The sequence below is a fragment of the Chanodichthys erythropterus genome, chromosome 8 (genome assembly GCF_024489055.1).
Source record: "Chanodichthys erythropterus isolate Z2021 chromosome 8, ASM2448905v1, whole genome shotgun sequence".
NCBI lineage: Eukaryota > Metazoa > Chordata > Actinopteri > Cypriniformes > Xenocyprididae > Chanodichthys > Chanodichthys erythropterus.
In genome coordinates, this window is record NC_090228.1 from 1,265,199 (window position 1) to 1,288,272 (window position 23,074).

Here is a 23,074-nt window from a genome sequence, read left to right on the forward strand (position 1 = left end):
TATAATAATATATAATAATTTTTTTTATGATTATTATAGGAAATATTTTACTATTGTAATGTAAATGCCCTGTAAAAAAAGAATAAGCACATGAATAACTTTAGAAATATTAAAATGACATTTCTAATGTATTAATTTTTGACCCACAAGAATTAAACCCTCAAGCTCAAATTACAGCAGAAAAGTGTGTTTGTGAGTTTGAGTGAACTGATATGTCTCTCTCTCTCTCTCTCTCTCTGCAGGTGTGTGATTGGTGTAAACACGTCCGTCACACTAAAGAGTACCTGGACTTCGGTTCGGGCGAGGAGCGGCTGCAGTTCTGTAGCACCAAATGCCTAAACCAGTACAAGATGGACGTGTTTTACCGGGAAGCTCGTGCCGCCCTCACCAGCTCCAAAGACGAGGAGAACCGCCCCAAACTGGCTGAAAACCAGAAACTCCTCACCCCGGAGGCCTGGGACCCTCCCGCCAGAACCCTCTCGCCCCAAACCCCGACGTCATCCTCCTCGCTGCGAACCCCCGTCTCCAAGATCCAGACGGGTGCGTCGCCCTCCTCTCCCGCCGGCCCGTCTCGTGTCACGCTCGAGCAGCCACGCCCACCTCAGATGCCACTCCCCTTTGTGCGCCCACCCCTTCACGGCCAGAGCCCCGCCCCTCATCCGCCCCGCCCCGTCAGCCCCACCCACAGGGTGCCGTTTGCCCCGCCCCCTCTCCTCCAGCCCTACGCCTCGCCGTACGCGCCCTTCCACCCGCCGTACCCTCCCCAAATGCCTCCGCCGTGGCCGCAGCCCATGATGTTTTTGCCCTATCCCGTTTTCGTGCCAATCCCGGTGCCGATTCCCATTCCCATCCCTGTTTCCCCTCAAACGGGCCACAGAGGGGTCATTCGAAGCCTCCAGGAACAGGAGAAGGACACGCCCGATCCGGGTCGCTCCAGTTCGGAGGAGACCAATGAAAACAGAGTAAAGATCGAACAATGTGCTTCTCCTCTTCCCTCCACGTCCGAGCGGCAGGTGATCCGGTGTCTCCGCAGAAACCCGGTCAAAGAGGAAAACCCCGACGCTCACATTCTGCGCAAAGCACTTTACACGTCTGTCGTGACGGCGACGGCCTCCGCCTCATTGGACGGCAGAGTCGTCACTCCCGCCTCTTTGTACTCATTGGCTCGTTCGACCGCCATACAGGCCGCCTCGCTTTCGTTGGACAGTGGCTCCGCCCAGATCCCGTCTCCTCTCTCTGACAGTGAGGATGTGAAGGAGAACAGCTATCTGGGTGGGCGGGACAACGGCTCGGCCAATCCCTGGCCGACAGAGCAGACGGACTGCCAGAGCGACCAATCAAAAGAGAGCAGAGGGGATGAGGACGCCCCGCAGGACGTAGAGCACACGTATGCGCGGTCCGTGCCGCCCAAACTGCGTGAGAAAAACACGCATGTGGCCGCGCAAACACATTTACACACTCAAACACACACCTGGGAGAAAAACACACTCGCGGCGGCGGCACAGGGATCTGAGCAGAGCGGCCGGGACGATCCGGAGCCGCCCGTCAAGAGACGATGTTTGAGGATCAGAGACCAGAACAAATGATGAGGGTAAGAGTCACATGATCATCGACATCATTCACGGACTGATTATCTGTTTCTGCTAAATAACAGTGTGTGTGTGTGTAGATAATTAGTATATATAATTAATTATTTATTATAATTCTAATATTATAATTCTATTTAATTATACATCTAAAAATATTTTATGCAATTATAAATATATATTTGTAATATATATTAATTCTATATAATTATACATATTTATAATACGTATCAATTGTATTTAATGTAAATGAATAAAAAATTATAGAAGAAAAACACTAAATAAATAATAATACTACATTTAAAAATGTCCTTCTAAAGAATAAGTGAAAATGATGCATGTTTTGTTTTCTGGGAATGGGAATCGTTAACTTCACTATACCACACTTCTGTTTTGTAAAGGCAAACACAACACTGTACATGCATTAAAATGTCCATGCTAACACACACACACACACTGTTCTGTGAGACTTATTTTACTCTGTTTATCTGTCTCTGAAGTGTGTGTATGTGTGAGAGAGAGTGAGAGTGAGTGTGTGTGTGTGTGTGTGTGTGTGTGTGTGTGGGTTTTCCCTCAGAATGGCGCCGGACAGAAACTCAATCCGTGTCGTAGCTCTAAAGTTGCATTAGCAGTGAAATGAGCAGAATGAATCTGCTGGAGAAACAAGAGACGCTCACGAGAAACACTGTGAGAGGAGTGTGTGTGAGAGTGAGAGTGTGTGTGCGTGTGTAAGTACACTCTAAAAAATGCTGGGTTAAAACAACTCAATTTGGGTTGAAAATGGACAAACCCAGCGGTTGGGTTAAATGTTTGCCCATCCTGCTGGGTAGTTTTATTTAACTCAACTATTGTTTAATAATTACTGTATTGCTTAATTAAAATTAACCCAAAGTATGTTGGAAATTAACATTTATTAATGTTCAATGAATAATTATTAAACAATAAACATTAATTAAATTGCTTATTAATAAATTTATATTAATAAACTATTAAACTATTAAATTTATATTAATAAAATATTAAAGCTTATTAATAAACATTCACCTTTTGTCTATGATTGTTGTCTCTAATTGCATCTGTTTTTTTTAATTTCCCAACTATTTTGGGTTCATTTTAAGCTAGCCATATAGCAATTTTTAAACAATAGTGGGTTTAAATAAAACTACCCAGCAGGTTGGGCAAACATTTAACCCAACCGCTGGGTTTGTCCATTTTCAACCCAACTTGGGTTGTTTTTAACCCAGCATTTTTTAGAGTGTGTACTCTAAAAAATGCTGGGTTGTTTCAACCCAAGTTTGGGTCAAAATGGACCCAAATTAAATCTTTAAAAGCATTTTTTAACCCAACGGTTGGGTTTGTCCATATTTGACCCAAATTTTTTTAGAGTGCAGTAATTATGTGTCTGATTTTCAATTTCCAACATATTTTGGGTTCATTTTTAAGTTAAACAATAGTTGGGTTAAATGAAACTACCCAGCAGGTTAAGCAAACATTTAACCCAACCGTTGGATTTGACCATTTTCAACCCAACTTGGCTTGGTTTTAACCCAACATTTTTTAGAGTGTGTGTGTGTGTGTGTGTGTGTGTGTGTGTGTGCTGCTCCAGATGTTGTTTCTGGAGGTTCTTCTTCATCTCATGTTTCAGTAGAGTCGAGCAGGTTTATAGAGCTGCAGCAGTGTGAAGATCTGTGTGTGTGTGTGTGTGTGTGTTTAAGAGAAACATCTGAGACAAAGTTGATACTTCAGTGAAACTGAGAACCTCATTAATTCTCCTGAACTGTTTTCCTGCAGTAACACAGCTAACAGGGAACGTTCTGACAAGGTTCTCTCAACGTTCTTCCAGTAACGTTAACAGAACGTTCATTCAGAGTTATCTGATCTTTAATAAGTGTTTTTGTCAGCTAGGATTATTTCTCGTTGTGTTTAGTTTCTGTTTTTAGTGGCAGGTTTCCAGAGCTGACAGAGGAGACGGTCGCAGGCCTTCATGTGTGTTCTGAAGGGCTTGATTTAAAGACGCTGCTGATCTAGGATCAGATTTCTCCTCCATCAGGTTTACATGAGCGTATGATTGTGTTTAAGATAAAGCCAATCGATCGTGTGATCATCTTTTTTGAAGTGTGTTAGTGTCTGAATCGGTGTGTTGATTCTGCTTTTATTGCTGTAAGTCGATCCGTTCTCTCAGGGATTCTCTGGAGTCACGGCTGGGACTCACATCCTGTTACTCTTTCACTTTTTTCTACTCAACTCTGTTTCTTTTGCTCTTTCTGAAGGGTTTATTAGCAAAGCTATTGTGTTTCTTCTCATTTTGTTCTTCATTATTTTTGTGCTCAAAAACTCTCTGACATACAGTATGTGCAGCCTTTCTACACTAGGTGGCGCTCAATTACTTGGTGTGACCCACAGTGACAAATTCAGCTAAATCATTTGAACACAAAGTTCAATTTGAATTAAATATAAATTATTATGCATGAATGTATGTAGAAAAAATGATATGACTTTCATAGCGTCTCACACACATTTCCTCTGTTCTCTTGGCTGTTTCAGGTGTGTGTGACACATTCACTCTCTCAACGACACCGCAGTGCCAGTGAAGCCCAAACCAGACGCCGACGCAGCGGAGCATCATGGATGTCACAGATCAACCGTGTGTGTGTGTGTGTGTGTGTGTGTGTGTGTGTGTGTGTGTGTGTGTGTGTGTGTGTGCGCGAAAGGCTCTGTGTGTTTTCCTGCCGAGCTCCTATAAAGCCAGGCATTGTTCCTCACTGCAAGCCCATATATATGTGTGTGTGTGTTTGTGTGTGTGTGTGTGTGTGAGTGTGTTCAGCTGTGGTTTAGGATTACCTGACATACTGGCGCTTTGGCTACAGGGCATTTTTAGACTTCGCCTAAAGAGTGCCAAGAGCACAAACACACACATCAGTATATTCAGCTCATAGACGTTTAGTAAAATGTGTTTGCAGTAATTATATTTGCAGGAATATCAGAGAACTGACTCACAAATTCTTGCTTTTTAACCCCTCATGGTTTATTTGGTGCCTGTTACAAGAAAAGTTATTGGCCAAAGTGATGAATGATGCCAACAGACACTGATTCAGATCAATATCGGAGTGAAGAAGGTTCACCTGATGTTGTTTTTGTCTCTACTAGATTGAATGTTGATTATTCTCCTCATATTCTCCATTGTTGCAGCTCCTCTCTTCCCAGTCTGTCAGTAACGCTCTGTTTAGTTCCTGTCTCTATGAAGCCCCGCCTTCTGAAACGCACAATGTGCTCTGATTGGTCGGCTGGAGCAGTGTGTTGTGATTGGTGTTTGGGAAATGTCCCGCCCCTTACCATAACCGCCAGTTTCAACACACCACTAACTAACTCAACCAGGCCCCGCCCCTTTATTCTGCGCATGAATTATTTAAATGAGGAATATTGTGAAGAAAACAGAAGCTCAAATTTGCATTTGTGTTGATTCTAAGGTAAAATTGGCATGAACATTCACCCTGTCATTTTTTTCTAAAATGCATGTTATTGTGAACAATTCACCTGTGCTTGTTTCATTTTTTAAAAATGTTTTGTAATAATTGAAATCGTCAGACTTCTTCTAAACCCCGCCCCCTTCAAGCGCAAGCTCTTCTGCATACAAGCCACGCCCACATATCAACATCCAGTCAACAACCGATGCATTGAACCAAGATCCCGCCTTATATTCGTTTTGGATCAGATGTAGGTCACAATATCTTTAAAGATTGTGATGACGTGGTACTTCACTATGGTGTTAGTGTCAAAACAACATTGTATTACCGCGATATCGCGCACGTTTATTATTGCGTGCTATTGCGTGATATTCAAAATCAACATTAATACAATGCCATAAACAACATCAAACTGAATATTTCAATCAGTTTCAGGTGTGTGTCAGTATTACATGACCGAAGCCATCCGTGGACGCTTTCATTGTTATTATAACCAATATTGATGATTTGAGCTGCGGATTTATTGATATAAATGATCAATATTTATTATTAATATTATTAACAGAGCTTCTAAATGCACATTATTTCACACCAGTGCCAACTGATGCAATTCATTTTACAGAAGGCCAAAAAAATGACAATATCGCAAGAATGCTCTTTTACATTTCTTTCATTTTGTACTATATTGATTTTCATGATTTTTTTTTCTTAATATCATCAATATAATGACCTGTCAGGAAGTTCACAGGATCAGTAACTGTTTTATGTCATTTTATGAACAGAGAATTATGCTAATGACTAGATTTGTTGACAATAAAAACCCTAAACACCACCATTCTCATGTCATTTCTTAATTAATCTATATATTATCTCACGCACATTTATTCATTTAAAATATGTGACATTAACAACAAAAGGGCTAGTTTGACTCAAAAGACTCAGAATTAACCAGAATTACAGTAATTAAATACTGAAAGTTTTAAACTATTGAAACCATCATACAAAATAAACTCGAAAAACAGACTCAAAAAACCTCTAGTTACTGGGTAAAGATTCTGTGACAACTAGACCCGAGCCTCTGATTGGTTCCCTCGCCTGTCCATCAAAAAGCGCACGGGAGCGTGTTTGGCGCGCGCAGTGACAGCTGTCATTGGTCGCGAGGCGGCGGAGCGGGTGCACGAGAGGAGGAAAATCATCAAATACACTCGTTTACGGTATGTAAACACGGAAAATGTGTTTTATATTTAATATTCCACTATATGTGCACAGATTTGAGTCTGGGTTTAGTGTGCAGTGTGATAGAGGAAGAAGAACGGGTTATTTCTGTGAATTTATCTTGAGATGATTTATGAACGCAAACCAAATATTTATTATTCATTTGTAATATTGCAACTTTAAGCTTTTTGTGTTCTAATGTATTTTAAGGCAACTCTGACAGAACGATAGAATTCTGAATGATATGTATTCCAATAATAATAAAATTAGAATTATATTTGATAATATTATATGTGTGTGTGTGTGTGTGTGTGTGTGTGCGCATATATATATATATATATATATATATATATATATATATATATATATATATATATATATGTAGGCTATATATACATATGTATATATAATTTTGTGTGTGTGTGTGTGTGTGTGTGTGTGTGTGTGTGTGCAGTGATGTAAGCGCATGTTTCTCCTCGTCTCACGTCACACACACACACACGCATGATCACACACTGGATCATCGCTGATGACATCATCACTCCTGCTGTATATTTATTTGCATAATGTTGCATTAGTCACAGGCTTTGGGGGTTTGTGTGTGTGTTCATGCGAGTTGTGTGTGTGTGTGTGTTTTATAATCCGAGCAATAATGCAACATGCATGTGCAAAACAGATTTTTTTACATGAAGGATGACCTATTTTTCCTCATATGCAGCACTCTTGTTTTTGTTGTGAGTGTGCATGAGAGAGAAAACTGTTTTTCCTGCATGCATTTAACTGGATTTTCAGTGTTTAAATTATAGTAATAATAATTAATATTAATAGTTAATAATATTTGCACAGTCAAATATTTTGCATCAGTCAAACATTTGGAATGTTTTTAAAAAAGGTCATTTCTGCTCACCAAGGCTGCATTTATTTGATCAAAAATCCAATAAAAAAAGTGAAATATTATTACAATTTAAAATAGTTATATATTGTGTATTTTGTATTGTAAAATATAATTTATATCCTGTGATCAAAGCTGAATTTTCAGCATCATTACTCCAGTCTTCAGTGTCACATGATCCTTCAGAAATCATTCTGATTTGCTGCTCAAGAAACAAAATATTTCTAATGATGATGATTGTGTTCAGTCGTGTGCAGTAATGGCCGCTGGCTCCGGCTCCATGAGGATTCTCATTAAAGGTGGGCGTGTCGTTAACGATGACGTCACTCAGGAGGCGGACGTCTACATCGAGAACGGGGTCGTCCAGCAGGTGGGGCGCGAGCTGATGATTCCGGGCGGGGCGAAGGTGATTGACGCGTCCGGTAAGCTGGTGATACCCGGCGGCATCGACACCAGCGTTCACCTGCAGCAGACCTTTATGAACGCCACGACGCAGGACGACTTCTACAGCGGAACCAAGGTGAGGCTAGGGATGGGAGAACTACTTCAGCTGTGTTCGACTTGAAGCGGCGCTACGCAGACGGTGAATGGCATCAAAGCACCGCGAATGGATACGAAGCTGTCTGCTCTCTAATCACTCTCGTGGTACTTTGTGGTCATACACCGATCGGACTGTGCAGTGCACTTTAAGTCAAACACGCCTAAAGACTTCACTTGCTTCATTACTGGATGAATCAGTGTTTTTGAACGAATCTCTTGAGTGAATGATTCAATGACTCACTCATAAAGATCTCACTTGTTTCATTACTGGATGAATCAGTGAATGATTCAATGACTCACTCGTAAAGACTTCACTTGCTTCATTACTGGATGAATCAGTGTTTTTGAACAAGTCTCTTGAATGAATGATTCAATGACTCTCGGATAGACGACTTCACTTGTTTCATTACTGGAAGAATCAGCATTTTTGAAAAAACTCTTAAATGAATGATTCAATGAATTACTTGTAAAGACTTCACTTGTTTTATTACTGGACGAATCAGTGAATGATTCAATGACTCACTTATAGAAGACTTCACTTGTTTCATTACTGGATGAATCAGTGAATGATTCAATGACTCACTTATAGAAGACTTCACTTGTTTCATTACTGGATGAATCAGTGAATGATTCAATGACTCACTTATAGAAGACTTCACTTGTTTCATTACTGGATGAATCAGTGAATGATTCAATGACTCACTTATAGAAGACTTCACTTGTTTCATTACTGGATGAATCAGTGAATGATTCAATGACTCACTTATAGAAGACTTCACTTGTTTCATTACTGGATGAATCAGCGTTTTTGAACAAATCTCTTGAATGAATGATTCAATGACTCACTCGTAAAGACTTCACTTGCTTCATTACTGGATAAACCAGTGAATGATTCAATGACTCTCTTATAGACGACTTCACTTGTTTCATTACTGAAAGAATCAGTGAATGATTCAGTGACTCACTTTTGTAAAGACTTCACTTGTTTCATTACTGGATGAATCAGTGAATGATTCAATGACTCACTTGCAAAGACTTCACTTGCTTCATTACTGGATGAATCAGTGTTTTTGAATGAATCTCTTGAATGAATGAATCAGTGACTCACTCATAAAGACTTCACTTGCTTCATTACTGGATAAACCAGTGAATGATTCAATGACTCACTTATAGAAGACTTCACTTGTTTCATTACTGGATGAATCAGTGAATGATTCAATGACTCACTTATAGAAGACTTCACTTGTTTCATTACTGGATGAATCAGTGAAAGATTCAATGACTCACTTGTAAAGACTTCACTTGCTTCATTACTGGATGAATCAGTGTTTTTGAACGAATCTCTTGAGTGAATGATTCAATGACTCACTCATAAAGATCTCACTTGTTTCATTACTGGATGAATCAGTGAATGATTCAATGACTCACTCGTAAAGACTTCACTTGCTTCATTACTGGATGAATCAGTGTTTTTGAACAAGTCTCTTGAATGAATGATTCAATGACTCTCTGATAGACGACTTCACTTGTTTCATTACTGGAAGAATCAGCATTTTTGAAAAAACTCTTAAATGAATGATTCAATGAATTACTTGTAAAGACTTCACTTGTTTTATTACTGGATGAATCAGTGAATGATTCAATGACTCACTTATAGAAGACTTCACTTGTTTCATTACTGGATGAATCAGTGAATGATTCAATGACTCACTTATAGAAGACTTCACTTGTTTCATTACTGGATGAATCAGTGAATGATTCAATGACTCACTTATAGAAGACTTCACTTGTTTCATTACTGGATGAATCAGTGAATGATTCAATGACTCACTTATAGAAGACTTCACTTGTTTCATTACTGGATGAATCAGTGAATGATTCAATGACTCACTTATAGAAGACTTCACTTGTTTCATTACTGGATGAATCAGCGTTTTTGAACAAATCTCTTGAATGAATGATTCAATGACTCACTCGTAAAGACTTCACTTGCTTCATTACTGGATAAACCAGTGAATGATTCAATGACTCTCTTATAGACGACTTCACTTGTTTCATTACTGAAAGAATCAGTGAATGATTCAGTGACTCACTTTTGTAAAGACTTCACTTGCTTCATTACTGGATGAATCAGTGTTTTTGAATGAATCTCTTGAATGAATGAATCAGTGACTCACTCATAAAGACTTCACTTGCTTCATTACTGGATAAACCAGTGAATGATTCAATGACTCACTTATAGAAGACTTCACTTGTTTCATTACTGGATGAATCAGTGAATGATTCAATGACTCACTTATAGAAGACTTCACTTGTTTCATTACTGGATGAATCAGTGAATGATTCAATGACTCACTTGTAAAGACTTCACTTGCTTCATTACTGGATGAATCAGTGTTTTTGAACAAATCTCTTGAGTGAATGATTCAATGACTCACTCATAAAGATCTCACTTGTTTCATTACTGGATGAATCAGTGAATGATTCAATGACTCACTCGTAAAGACTTCACTTGCTTCATTACTGGATGAATCAGTGTTTTTGAACAAGTCTCTTGAATGAATGATTCAATGACTCTCTGATAGACGACTTCACTTGTTTCATTACTGGAAGAATCAGCATTTTTGAAAAAACTCTTAAATGAATGATTCAATGAATTACTTGTAAAGACTTCACTTGTTTTATTACTGGATGAATCAGTGAATGATTCAATGACTCACTTATAGAAGACTTCACTTGTTTCATTACTGGATGAATCAGTGAATGATTCAATGACTCACTTATAGAAGACTTCACTTGTTTCATTACTGGATGAATCAGTGAATGATTCAATGACTCACTTATAGAAGACTTCACTTGTTTCATTACTGGATGAATCAGTGAATGATTCAATGACTCACTTATAGAAGACTTCACTTGTTTCATTACTGGATGAATCAGCGTTTTTGAACAAATCTCTTGAATGAATGATTCAATGACTCACTCGTAAAGACTTCACTTGCTTCATTACTGGATAAACCAGTGAATGATTCAATGACTCTCTTATAGACGACTTCACTTGTTTCATTACTGGAAGAATCAGTGAATGATTCAGTGACTCACTTTTGTAAAGACTTCACTTGTTTCATTACTGGATGAATCAGTGAATGATTCAATGACTCACTTGTAAAGACTTCACTTGCTTCATTACTGGATGAATCAGTGTTTTTGAATGAATCTCTTGAATGAATGAATCAGTGACTCACTCATAAAGACTTCACTTGCTTCATTACTGGATAAACCAGTGAATGATTCAATGACTCACTTATAGAAGACTTCACTTGTTTCATTACTGGATGAATCAGTGAATGATTCAATGACTCACTTATAGAAGACTTCACTTGTTTCATTACTGGATGAATCAGTGAATGATTCAATGACTCACTTGTAAAGACTTCACTTGCTTCATTACTGGATGAATCAGTGTTTTTGAACGAATCTCTTGAGTGAATGATTCAATGACTCACTCATAAAGATCTCACTTGTTTCATTACTGGATGAATCAGTGGATGATTCAATGACTCACTCGTAAAGACTTCACTTGCTTCATTCCTGGATGAATCAGTGTTTTTGAACAAGTCTCTTGAATGAATGATTCAATGACTCTCTGATAGACGACTTCACTTGTTTCATTACTGGAAGAATCAGCATTTTTGAAAAAACTCTTAAATGAATGATTCAATGAATTACTTGTAAAGACTTCACTTGTTTCATTACTGGATGAATCAGTGAATGATTCAATGACTCACTTATAGAAGACTTCACTTGTTTCATTACTGGATGAATCAGTGAATGATTCAATGACTCACTTATAGAAGACTTCACTTGTTTCATTACTGGATGAATCAGTGAATGATTCAATGACTCACTTGTAAAGACTTCACTTGCTTCATTACTGGATGAATCAGTGTTTTTGAATGAATCTCTTGAATGAATGATTCAATGACTCACTCATAAAGATGTGACTTGTTTCATTACTGGATGAATCAGTGAATGATTCAATGACTCACTTGTAAAGACGCCTCTTGCTTCATTACTGGATGAATCAGTGTTTTTGAACAAATCTCTTAAATGAATGATTCAATGAATTACTTGTAAAGACTTCACTTGTTTCATTACTGGATGAATCAGTGAATGATTCAATGACTCACTTATAGAAGACTTCACTTGTTTCATTACTGGATGAATCAGTGAATGATTCAATGACTCACTTATAGAAGACTTCACTTGTTTCATTACTTGAAGAATCAGCATTTTTGAATGAATCTCTTGAATGAATGATTCAGTGACTCAGTCGTAAAGACTTTACTTGCTTCATTACTGGATTTGCATGTATTTGAATCACTCTTGTGCTACTTTGATGTCATACACCGATCGGTCTGCACACCTAATGACTCCACCAATCAGCGATTGGCACTTTTATTTAGAAGGTGGGACTTATTCCGTTAGAAGACTGTAATTCCATTACACTATTTCCCATTTATAGTAATATGAGTACACCAAAAAAAGTCCCACAGACACAACAGCTGTGATGGTATTATGGCGATCAGAGACACAGCAGCTGTTTGGAATATTCACATCAGAGTTCAGAGCTGCTTTCTGATTTCACTTTAGTAATAAAAGCACAAGAGCAAAAACTGTGTTAATATGACCAGCACAGCAGATACAGAGACAAGTGAATCAAGTGCAAAAACATCCCGAAGTTTTGTGTTGTTGAGTTTGATCATGTGATAACAAACATTGATTCTTTAACACACACTCACACACACACACACACTTCTTCTTGTTTGTTCTGTCTCTCTCTATTACACTCACTCTGACCGTTCAGTTTCTATAGTAACTGTGTTGCCATAGTAACGACAGGCATCACCGTGGTCCGTGTTTACTAAGACAGATCAGAGACTCAAACACTTCCTGTATTATGTCTGTATTGGAAAATGACACATCCATCTGCGTTTATGAAAGATATTATAATGCATATATTTTGCAAAAAGTATTAGAGTACCTTTCAAATAATATACATTTTATGTTTAATTCAATCTTGCCATTTCTTTTGTGAAATTCACTAGTAATTTTTGAGTGAAAATTTTTGCAAAGTGCATCAATTTTCAGTGTGGATATTAAAACTGGCTTCAGCAAATTGAAAATCTCCATCGGACTTCCTGTTTGTTTGTATGGATCACAAGCTCTGTGTGTCTGTGTCTCTCATGCATTAATATTCCACTGGCGTCTCAAGCGTCAGGCTGCTGTGTGTGAGAATGTGCTCCAAACCTTTGCCCTACTCTCATGAATCTGTGAGCACACACACACACACACACACACACAGTCTGTGTTTGTCCTTCTCTGTCAGTGTCACACATGCTCAGTTCCCGTCTGTCGCTGTAGGCGGCGCTGTTGGGAGGAACGACTATGGTGATCGCTCACGTGCTTCCAGAGAGAGACACATCGCTGCTGGAGGCCTTTGAGAAGTGCCGCGCTCACGCCGATGCCAAGACCTGCTGTGATTACGCACTGCACATGGGCGTCACCTGGTGGGGGCCGAAGGTACTGCATGTGTTTATAATACACTCACACCAAATACACCACTCATGCAATGTTGTTTCAGTTACATCATTTAAATTATTACTTCACTTCAATATTAAAATGTCCTGATAATTTATTCACCCACATATCATCCAAGATGTTCATGTCTTTCTTTCTTCAGTGGAAAAGAAATGAAGGAAAACATTCCAGGGTTTTTCTCTATATAGTGTAATCATGTTGGAAATCTCCATCCCAACTTCAAAATAGTCTAATATCGTTGTTTTACCTTTTTTTTGTAAAAGCCGTTTGACTTAGTCTTTGCACATTCTCTTTGTAAACACTGGATCGCCTACGTCACGTGTGACCTTTCCAACGTGATTATGTCATGCATTATGTCAAGTAAAGACTTCACTTGCTTCATTACTGGATGAATCAGTGTTTTTGAACGAATCTCTTGAATGAATGATTCAATGACTCACTCATAAAGACTTCACTTGTTTCATTACTGGATGAATCAGTGTTTTTGAACGAATCTCTTGAATGAATGATTCAATGACTCACTCATAAAGACTTCACTTGTTTCATTACTGGATGAATCAGTGTTTTTGAATAAATCTCTTGAATGAATGATTCAATGACTCACTCATAAAGACTTCACTTGTTTCATTACTGGATGAATCAGTGTTTTTGAACGAATCTCTTGAATGAATGATTCAATGACTCACTCATAAAGACTTCACTTGTTTCATTACTGGATGAATCAGTGTTTTTGAACAAATCTCTTGAATGAATGATTCAATGACTCACTCATAAAGACTTCACTTGTTTCATTACTGGATGAATCAGTGTTTTTGAACGAATCTCTTTAATGAATGATTCAATGACTCACTCATAAAGACTTCACTTGTTTCATTACTGGATGAATCAGTGTTTTTGAACGAATCTCTTGAATGAATGATTCAATGACTCACTCATAAAGACTTCACTTGTTTCATTACTGGATGAATCAGTGTTTTTGAACGAATCTCTTGAATGAATGATTCAATGACTCACTCATAAAGACTTCACTTGTTTCATTACTGGATGAATCAGTGTTTTTGAACAAATCTCTTGAATGAATGATTCAATGACTCACTCATAAAGACTTCACTTGTTTCATTACTGGATGAATCAGTGTTTTTGAACGAATCTCTTGAATGAATGATTCAATGACTCACTCATAAAGACTTCACTTGTTTCATTACTGGATGAATCAGTGTTTTTGAACGAATCTCTTGAATGAATGATTCAATGACTCACTCATAAAGACTTCACTTGTTTCATTACTGGATGAATCAGTGTTTTTGAACAAATCTCTTGAATGAATGATTCAAAGACTCACTCATTAAGACTTCACTTGTTTCATTACTGAATGAATCTGTGTTTTAGAATGAATCTATTGAATGAATGATTCAACGACTCACTCGTAAAGACTTCACTTGCTTCATTACTGGATGACTCAGCATTTTTGAACAAATCTCTTGAATGAATGATTCAATGACTCACTCATTAAGACTTCACTTGTTTCATTACTGGAAGAATCAGCATTTTTGAACAAATCTCTTGAGTGAATGATTCAATGACTCACTCAGACTTCACTTGTTTCATTACTGAATGAATCTGTGTTTTAGAATGAATCTTTTGAATGAATGATTCAATGACCCACTCATTAAGACTTCACTTGCTTCATTACTGGAAGAATCAGCATTTTTGAACAAATCTCTTGAATTAATATAAATGTACCGATCCAATGTAAACACTAGATCGGTACTTCCAAATACGTCACATGTGACCTTTCCAACATGATTACAGAGCAGTGCAAGACGAGCATGTGAGGTTAAAAAGTATATAATGTTTATTTTTTGTAGAAAATAGCCAATGGTTTCTCTAGATGTGACTCTTATTCCTCGTCTGGGATCATGTAGAGCTCTTTGAAGCTACACTGAAACTGACATTTGGACCTTCAACCTGTTGAACCCCAGTGAAGTCCACTATATGGAGAAAATCCTGGAATGTTTTCCTTCTTTTCCACTGAAGAAAGAAAGACATGAACATCTTGGATGACATGGAGGAGAGTAAATTATCAGGACATTTTCATTCTGAAGTGAACTAATCCTTTTAAAAAATCTTAACTTATTCATGTTATTATAATTTTTTTCAATATTCTTGACACATTATTTGAAACGTCTGCCAAAGCGTATTTTATTGTGTTGTAGGTGCGCAGGGAGATGGAGGTGTTGGTGGCGGAGAGAGGCGTCAACTCCTTCCAGATGTTCATGGCGTATAAAGATCTGATGATGCTGAAGGACTCGGAGCTCTACCAGGCGCTGCACAGCTGTAAAGAGATCGGAGCTGTCGCCCGCGTCCACGCCGAGAACGGAGAACTGGTGCTGGAGGTCAGAGGACACACACACACGCTCACACACACACACACACACACACACACACACACACACACACACACACACACACACACACACACACACATTTTTATTGTTTGCACTTGTTTAGGGAGCAAAAGAGGCTTTGGATCTGGGCATCAGCGGTCCTGAGGGGATGGAGATCAGTCGGCCGGAGGAGGTGAGAGACGCTGAAGTGTGTCCGACTGATTTCACGTCTTTGCTTTCATTATGTCTGACATCTGTCCGTCTGTCTGTCTGCAGCTGGAGGCAGAGGCCACACACCGAGCCATAACCATCGGAAACAGGGTGAGAACAATACAGACTCAGAGAGATCGAGTGTGTGTGTGTGTGAGACTCATGTGCTGCTCTTCATCAGGCTCACTGTCCAGTGTACTTGGTGAACGTGTCCAGCATCTCTGCAGCCGACGTCATCGCCGCAGCCCGAATACAAGGCGAGTTTCGGAGGATATTCAGAGAGGACCTGTTAGAAGTCTTGATTTGGTTTTTTTCAGCTCAAGTTGTGTTTGATTGGCTGATTCAGGTAAGGTGGTTCACGCAGAGACGACCGTGGCGCACTCGGTGCTGAGCGGGATGCATTATTATCATCAGGACTGGGCGCACGCCGCCGCTCATGTCATAGCCCCGCCCCTCCGGCTCGACCCCAACACCCCCGACTACCTGATTGGCCTGCTGGGCAAGTAAGCACCAATCACAGTCAGACGCTCAGGAATCATTTCATAGCACCGCCCATCTCTACAACTCATTTATCATATCAGAAAATGTAAGCTGGAAATTGTGCTTCTGATGCGTTTCCTGTGTGCGCAGTGACATCATAAACGTGGTGGCGTCAGATCACCGTGCGTTCAGCACCAAGCAGAAGGCTCTGGGAAAAGAGGACTTCACCAAGATCCCTCACGGGGCGTCCGGCGTGGAGGATCGCATGAGCGTCATGTGGGAGAGAGGAGTGGTACGAACACTTTCACACACACACACACACACACACACACACACACACACACACACACACACACACACACACACACACTCAGACGCCTCACAGATATGCTTTTCTTCCCTCAGGTTGGCGGTAAGATGGATGAGAACCGCTTTGTGGCCGTGACGAGCTCGAATGCTGCTAAAATCTATAATCTCTATCCCCGGAAGGGACGCATTATGCCAGGAGCCGACGCTGATGTGGTGGTGTGGGACCCGGACGCCACCCGGTACTGATCACTGCAAAACATGATGCTCTTCCTCAGTGTTTCACAAATATGGAAACATTCTTAAATCAAGATCTTCAGTCATTTTTCTTCTCTAGTAAATGTTTCTTGATTTAAGAATGTTTAGATGTTTGTGCTGGAAAACGAGACAGAAACTCTTCATTTTTGCAGTAGCTAATAATGGTTTTCTTTGGGAGATAAACTGCAGAAAAACATAACATTGCTTAAATCTATTATTTTTAATGATTGGTGCCTGAGAAAAAAGAAATCTCCCACAGAAAATTGTTTTTCATTCAGAAGTTTGGGTTTTTTAATGTTTTTGTCTCTTCTGCTCACCAAGGTTGCATTTATTAGATCATAAATAGTGTAAAAATAGTGAAATATTATTATGATTCAAAACAGCTGTTTTCTATGTGAATATATAGTAAAGTGTAATTTATTTCTGTGATCAAACTTGAATTTTCAGCATCATTACTCTAGTCTTTAGTGTCACATGATCCTTCAGAAATCATTCTAGTATGATGATTTGATGCTCAAGAATAATTTCTGATCATTATCAATTCTTTGATGAATAGAAACTGCATTTATTTTTTATTTATTAATCATTTTTAAATGTATAAACATATATATATATATATATTGTCATTTTTTATCAATTTAATACGGAAGCTTGTTTTCGCCACTAAGTAAAAAATAAAAAAGGTATAATTGTGTCTTTTTAGCTTACAATTATGACTTTTTTTTCTCAGAATTGGACTTTATAACTCGCCCTTTCAAGAAAAAAAGACAGAATCGCAAGGTTATAACGTGCAATTCTGACTTTATTTCTCGCAATTTTGAGTTTATATCTCACAATTGTAAGAAAAAGGTCAGAATTGTGAGATAAAAATTTGCAATAACCTTTTTTATTTTGTATTTAGTGGCGGAAACAAGCTTCCATAAATTTAACGAGTTCTCACTGAAAAAATGCATTAATTTATATGAAAAAAATATCTTACTCGCGCTAAACTTTTTAATGGTAACTGTACATCCATTTATTACCACTTTCCTTTTTCATGCTAATGCCATGATGCTCATTCTTTGTGTTTGACACATGATCACATGCTTCAGGACGATCTCTGCGAGCTCTCAGGTTCAGGGTGGAGACTTTAACCTGTACGAGAACCAGCGCTGTCACAGCGTCCCTCTGGTGACCATCAGCCGCGGGCGACTGGTGTGTGAGAACGGCGTGTTCACGGCCGCTCAGGGCTCCGGGAAGTTCTACCCTATGCGAGCCTTTCCTGACTTCCTCTACAAGAAGATGATTCAGAGAGAAAAGGTGTGTATATTGTGTCATATATCTGAGTGAAACGCTTTGCAAACAAGAACAAATGTAGGGCGGGGCTTGATTTTCTCCGTGGGGAATTGATTGGATGATTGTGGTTTGATGTACAATAATGATGTGAACGGATAAATCATTTATAATAAACACTGCAATATTCCATGAAAAAACAAGAATTGTCAAGTTTGATTTATGGTGACTTTAATGCTATTTAAATCCTCAGACTCAGAACCTGCGCAGGGTGGATCGAGCTCCGTATTCGGGCGATGTTGTCACGGTAACTAACTCCAGCAGGAAGGAATCGGCCACTCCAGAGGGTGACGTTCCCATGCGGGCGGCTGCCAGACACGCAGGCGTACGAGACCTGCACGAGTCCAGCTTCAGCCTGTCAGGTGTGTGTCTGACATCAAACTTCCAAACATGCACTCTTGAAACAAGTTTTTTACCTGATCTCGGGTCAGTTTTATAAAATTTTACAGACATCATATTTAACGCTATTAGATTTGTTAATTGCTTTAATAGATTACACTTTCAATTAAACATTTGCATTTGGTTTGCAAAAGGTGTTTTTATGCATGTTTGAGCAGATTTGAACAGTATGTTTGCATTTGCATTGCATTGTATATTCCCTCTCGGTTTTGTAATATAATGTCTAGCTGTACTGCGTGCTGAGGATTGTGGGATTTTCCTCCACAGGAGCTCAAGTGGACGATCACATTCCCAAGAGATCCTCTGCTAGGATTCTGGCTCCGCCTGGTGGACGATCCAGTGGCATCTGGTAACTGCTGAACTGTGGAAAATGATTAAATAATCAGATGTGTCCAAACTTTGAACTGGTATTGTACATACAGATGTTTCTATCATTATTCAGTCGCGTTCTGTCAGTTCTCCGGATCACATGATGTTGCCAAAAGAGAAAAGAACACGAGGAGGAAAACTATTATTATTCAGTATTAAAAGTGATGACATGATGAGTTCACATGATGAGTCTACATTCACAGATTGACAGTCAGTGTAAAGCAAACCAAGTGTGTTTTCCCACCAGATTAAAAAGAGTCACATGCACATACTGAACTTAGTGTTTGTGTTTATAGTGATGCCCACATATGATTAAAGTGTCTGTGAAATATCTATATTTTACATATATATTTATAGGAAATTGTTTGTTGTTAGTTTTGTTGGTCTTGATTGTGTAATAATGAAATATCTAAAGCGTCAGTGACTGATGTTACCCCAGCTGTTGGAAAATGTTAAAGGGTTACTTCACCCAAAAATGAAAATTCAGTCATCATTTACTCACCCTCATTGAATGAACCAATGAATTGAGAAGCTCAAACGTGCTGCGTAACACGAGAATGAACCTCATTGGTTCTTGCTGAAGCTCAAACGTATTACGTAACACGAGAATGAACCTCATTGGTTCTTGCGGAAACTCAAACGTGTTACGTAACACGAGAATGAACCTCATTGGTTCTTGCGGAAACTCAAACGTGTTACGTAACACGAGAATGAACCTCATTGGTTCTTGCGGAAACTCAAACGTGTTACGTAACACGAGAATGAACCTCATTGGTTCTTGCGGAAACTCAAACGTGTTACGTAACACGAGAATGAACCTCATTGGTTCTTGCTGAAGCTCAAACGTGCTGCGTAACACCAGAATGAACCTCATTGGTTCTTGCTGAAGCTCAAACGTGCTGCGTAACACCAGAATGAACCTCATTGGTTCTTGCGGAAACTCAAACGTGTTACGTAACACGAGAATGAACCTCATTGGTTCTTGCGGAAACTCAAATGTGTTACGTAACACGAGAATGAACCTCATTGGTTCTTGTGGAAACTCAAACGTGTTACGTAACACGAGAATGAACCTCATCGGTTCTTGCGGAAACTCAAACGTGTTACGTAACACGAGAATGAACCTCATCGGTTCTTGCGGAAACTCAAACGTGTTACGTAACACGAGAATGAACCTCATTGGTTCTTGTGGAAACTCAAACGTGTTACGTAACACGAGAATGAACCTCATTGGTTCTTGCGGAAACTCAAACGTGTTACGTAACACGAGAATGAACCTCATTGGTTCTTGTGGAAACTCAAACATGTTACGTAACACGAGAATGAACCTCATTGGTTCTTGCGGAAACTCAAACGTGTTACGTAACACGAGAATGAACCTCATCGGTTCTTGCGGAAACTCAAACGTGTTACGTAACACGAGAATGAACCTCATTGGTTCTTGCGGAAACTCAAACGTGTTACGTAACACGAGAATGAACCTCATTGGTTCTTGCGGAAACTCAAACGTGTTACGTAACACGAGAATGAACCTCATCGGTTCTTGCGGAAACTCAAACGTGCTGCGTAACACGAGAATGAACCTCATCGGTTCTTGCGGAAACTCAAACGTGTTACGTAACACGAGAATGAACCTCATTGGTTCTTGCGGAAACTCAAACGTGTTACGTAACACGAGAATGAACCTCATTGGTTCTTGCGGAAACTCAAACGTGTTACGTAACACGAGAATGAACCTCATTGGTTCTTGCGGAAACTCAAACGTGTTACGTAACACGAGAATGAACCTCATCGGTTCTTGCGGAAACTCAAACGTGCTGCGTAACACGAGAATGAACCTCATCGGTTCTTGCGGAAACTCAAACGTGTTACGTAACACGAGAATGAACCTCATTGGTTCTTGCGGAAACTCAAACGTGTTACGTAACACGAGAATGAACCTCATTGGTTCTTGCGGAAACTCAAACGTGTTACGTAACACGAGAATGAACCTCATTGGTTCTTGCGGAAACTCAAACGTGTTACGTAACACGAGAATAAACCTCATCGGTTCTTGCGGAAACTCAAACGTGTTACGTAACACGAGAATGAACCTCATTGGTTCTTGCGGAAACTCAAACGTGTTACGTAACACGAGAATAAACCTCATCGGTTCTTGCGGAAACTCAAACGTGCTGCGTAACACGAGAATGAACCTCATCGGTTCTTGCGGAAACTCAAACGTGCTGCGTAACACGAGAATAAACCTCATTGGTTCTTGCGGAAACTCAAACGTGCTGCGTAACACGAGAATAAACCTCATCGGTTCTTGCGGAAACTCAAACGTGCTGCGTAACACGAGAATAAACCTCATTGGTTCTTGCGGAAACTCAAACGTGCTGCGTAACACGAGAATAAACCTCATTGGTTCTTGCGGAAACTCAAACGTGTTACGTAACACGAGAATAAACCTCATCGGTTCTTGCGGAAACTCAAACGTGCTGCGTAACACGAGAATGAACCTCATCGGTTCTTGCGGAAACTCAAACGTGCTGCGTAACACGAGAATAAACCTCATCGGTTCTTGCGGAAACTCAAACGTGCTGCGTAACACGAGAATAAACCTCATTGGTTCTTGCGGAAACTCAAACGTGCTGCGTAACACGAGAATAAACCTCATTGGTTCTTGCGGAAACTCAAACGTGTTACGTAACACGAGAATGAACCTCATCGGTTCTTGCGGAAACTCAAACGTGCTGCGTAACACGAGAATGAACCTCATCGGTTCTTGCGGAAACTCAAACGTGCTGCGTAACACGAGAATGAACCTCATCGGTTCTTGCGGAAACTCAAACGTGCTGCGTAACACGAGAATAAACCTCATCGGTTCTTGCGGAAACTCAAACGTGCTGCGTAACACGAGAATGAACCTCATCGGTTCTCGCTGAAGCTCAAATGTGTTACGTAACACCAGAATGAACCTCATTGGGTCTTGGAGAAGCTCAAATGTGCTGCGTAACATGAGAAGCTCAAGAGTATATTCATATGGATTAGTTTAACGATCTCTTTATGAACTTTTTGAAGCATTAAAGTGGTAGTTGTGTAGGCTGTCAATGGAGGGACAGAAATCTCTCAGATTTTATTAAAAAATCTTCATTTATGTTTCGAATATGAACAAACGTCTTACAGGTTTGGAAGGACATGAGGGTGAGTAAATGATGACAATGTTTTTATTTTTGGGTGAACTATCCCTTTAAATCAGTGATTTTGGCTGTTGAAATCCCTGCTCACACATTCCACTCACAGTGAACACGGATGTGTCACAATCAGATTAATATGCTGATTTTGATCAAACAAAAACTGGATTCACCTGATGTGTGAAATCACGCACCAGAGCTTATTGAGCTTTCACTCCAACACACATTCATAAGCCTCTTACATGTTTGAAAAGTCTCATGTTGTGTTGATCAGCAGTTATACTGTCCGTGTTCTGTCCCGATCCAAGCATGAGCTAGGGCTGTTTTTATTGGTGCTGTTTTTTAAATGCGGGATTTTCATGGCGGGTCTCAGTTTATATGGTTTTAGTGTTTTTTATTTTTCAGAAAAAGCACTTTGTAATTCTGTGTTGTTCTTGACAGTGAGTCCTGAAAGTGAAAGCTTGTTTTCTTACCACATGGATAAGTGCAAAAATAAAAATCCCTATGAAACTGTTGCTTCATTTATATTTTTTATTTTATGTTGTTGTGTACATTTATGAACAGAACCTCTGTGCATCATTTATCAGCGTATCATTTACTATAAATATATTAAAAAATAGTAACAGTTTAGAGTTATATGATTTGAACATTATATTATTTTTTAATATTGAAAAAGGAGACAATTATGCATTTGTTTTTATGTCTTTTCATCATATGTCTAATTTATGTTCATTAAACAGTAAAATGCGCATTACTGTACATTATTATATTTGTTTCTTCCACTATATATTCATCAAACCGAGTGCTTTTAAAAATATAGAATCGTACTGCGTATGTTGTGTGTGTACACTTCCGGTTG

The 23,074-nt window shown here is 39.2% G+C and overlaps 2 protein-coding genes across 2 annotated transcripts in view; both read left to right on the forward strand.

The window, feature by feature from the left end:
- Positions 1-5,875, forward strand: part of sobpb (sine oculis binding protein homolog (Drosophila) b) — a 12,313-nt gene extending 6,438 nt beyond the window's left edge. Inside the window, exons 6-7 of the mRNA XM_067390786.1 lie at positions 243-1,591; positions 4,131-5,875. Of these exons, the coding sequence (XP_067246887.1) occupies positions 243-1,586 (1,344 nt within the window). The 3' untranslated portion in view covers positions 1,587-1,591; positions 4,131-5,875. The remainder of the gene's footprint in view (positions 1-242; positions 1,592-4,130) is intronic.
- Positions 5,876-7,416: 1,541 nt separating this feature from the next.
- On the forward strand, positions 7,417-19,023 carry dpysl5b (dihydropyrimidinase like 5b). Its single transcript, XM_067390787.1, has 12 exons — positions 7,417-7,677; positions 13,122-13,280; positions 15,515-15,694; positions 15,810-15,878; positions 15,962-16,006; positions 16,077-16,152; positions 16,242-16,398; positions 16,526-16,667; positions 16,781-16,923; positions 18,031-18,238; positions 18,465-18,633; positions 18,938-19,023. The coding sequence occupies exons 1-12, from the start codon at positions 7,417-7,419 to the stop codon at positions 19,021-19,023; spliced, it is 1,695 nt and encodes a 564-aa protein (XP_067246888.1).
- Positions 19,024-23,074: the final 4,051 nt, after the last annotated feature.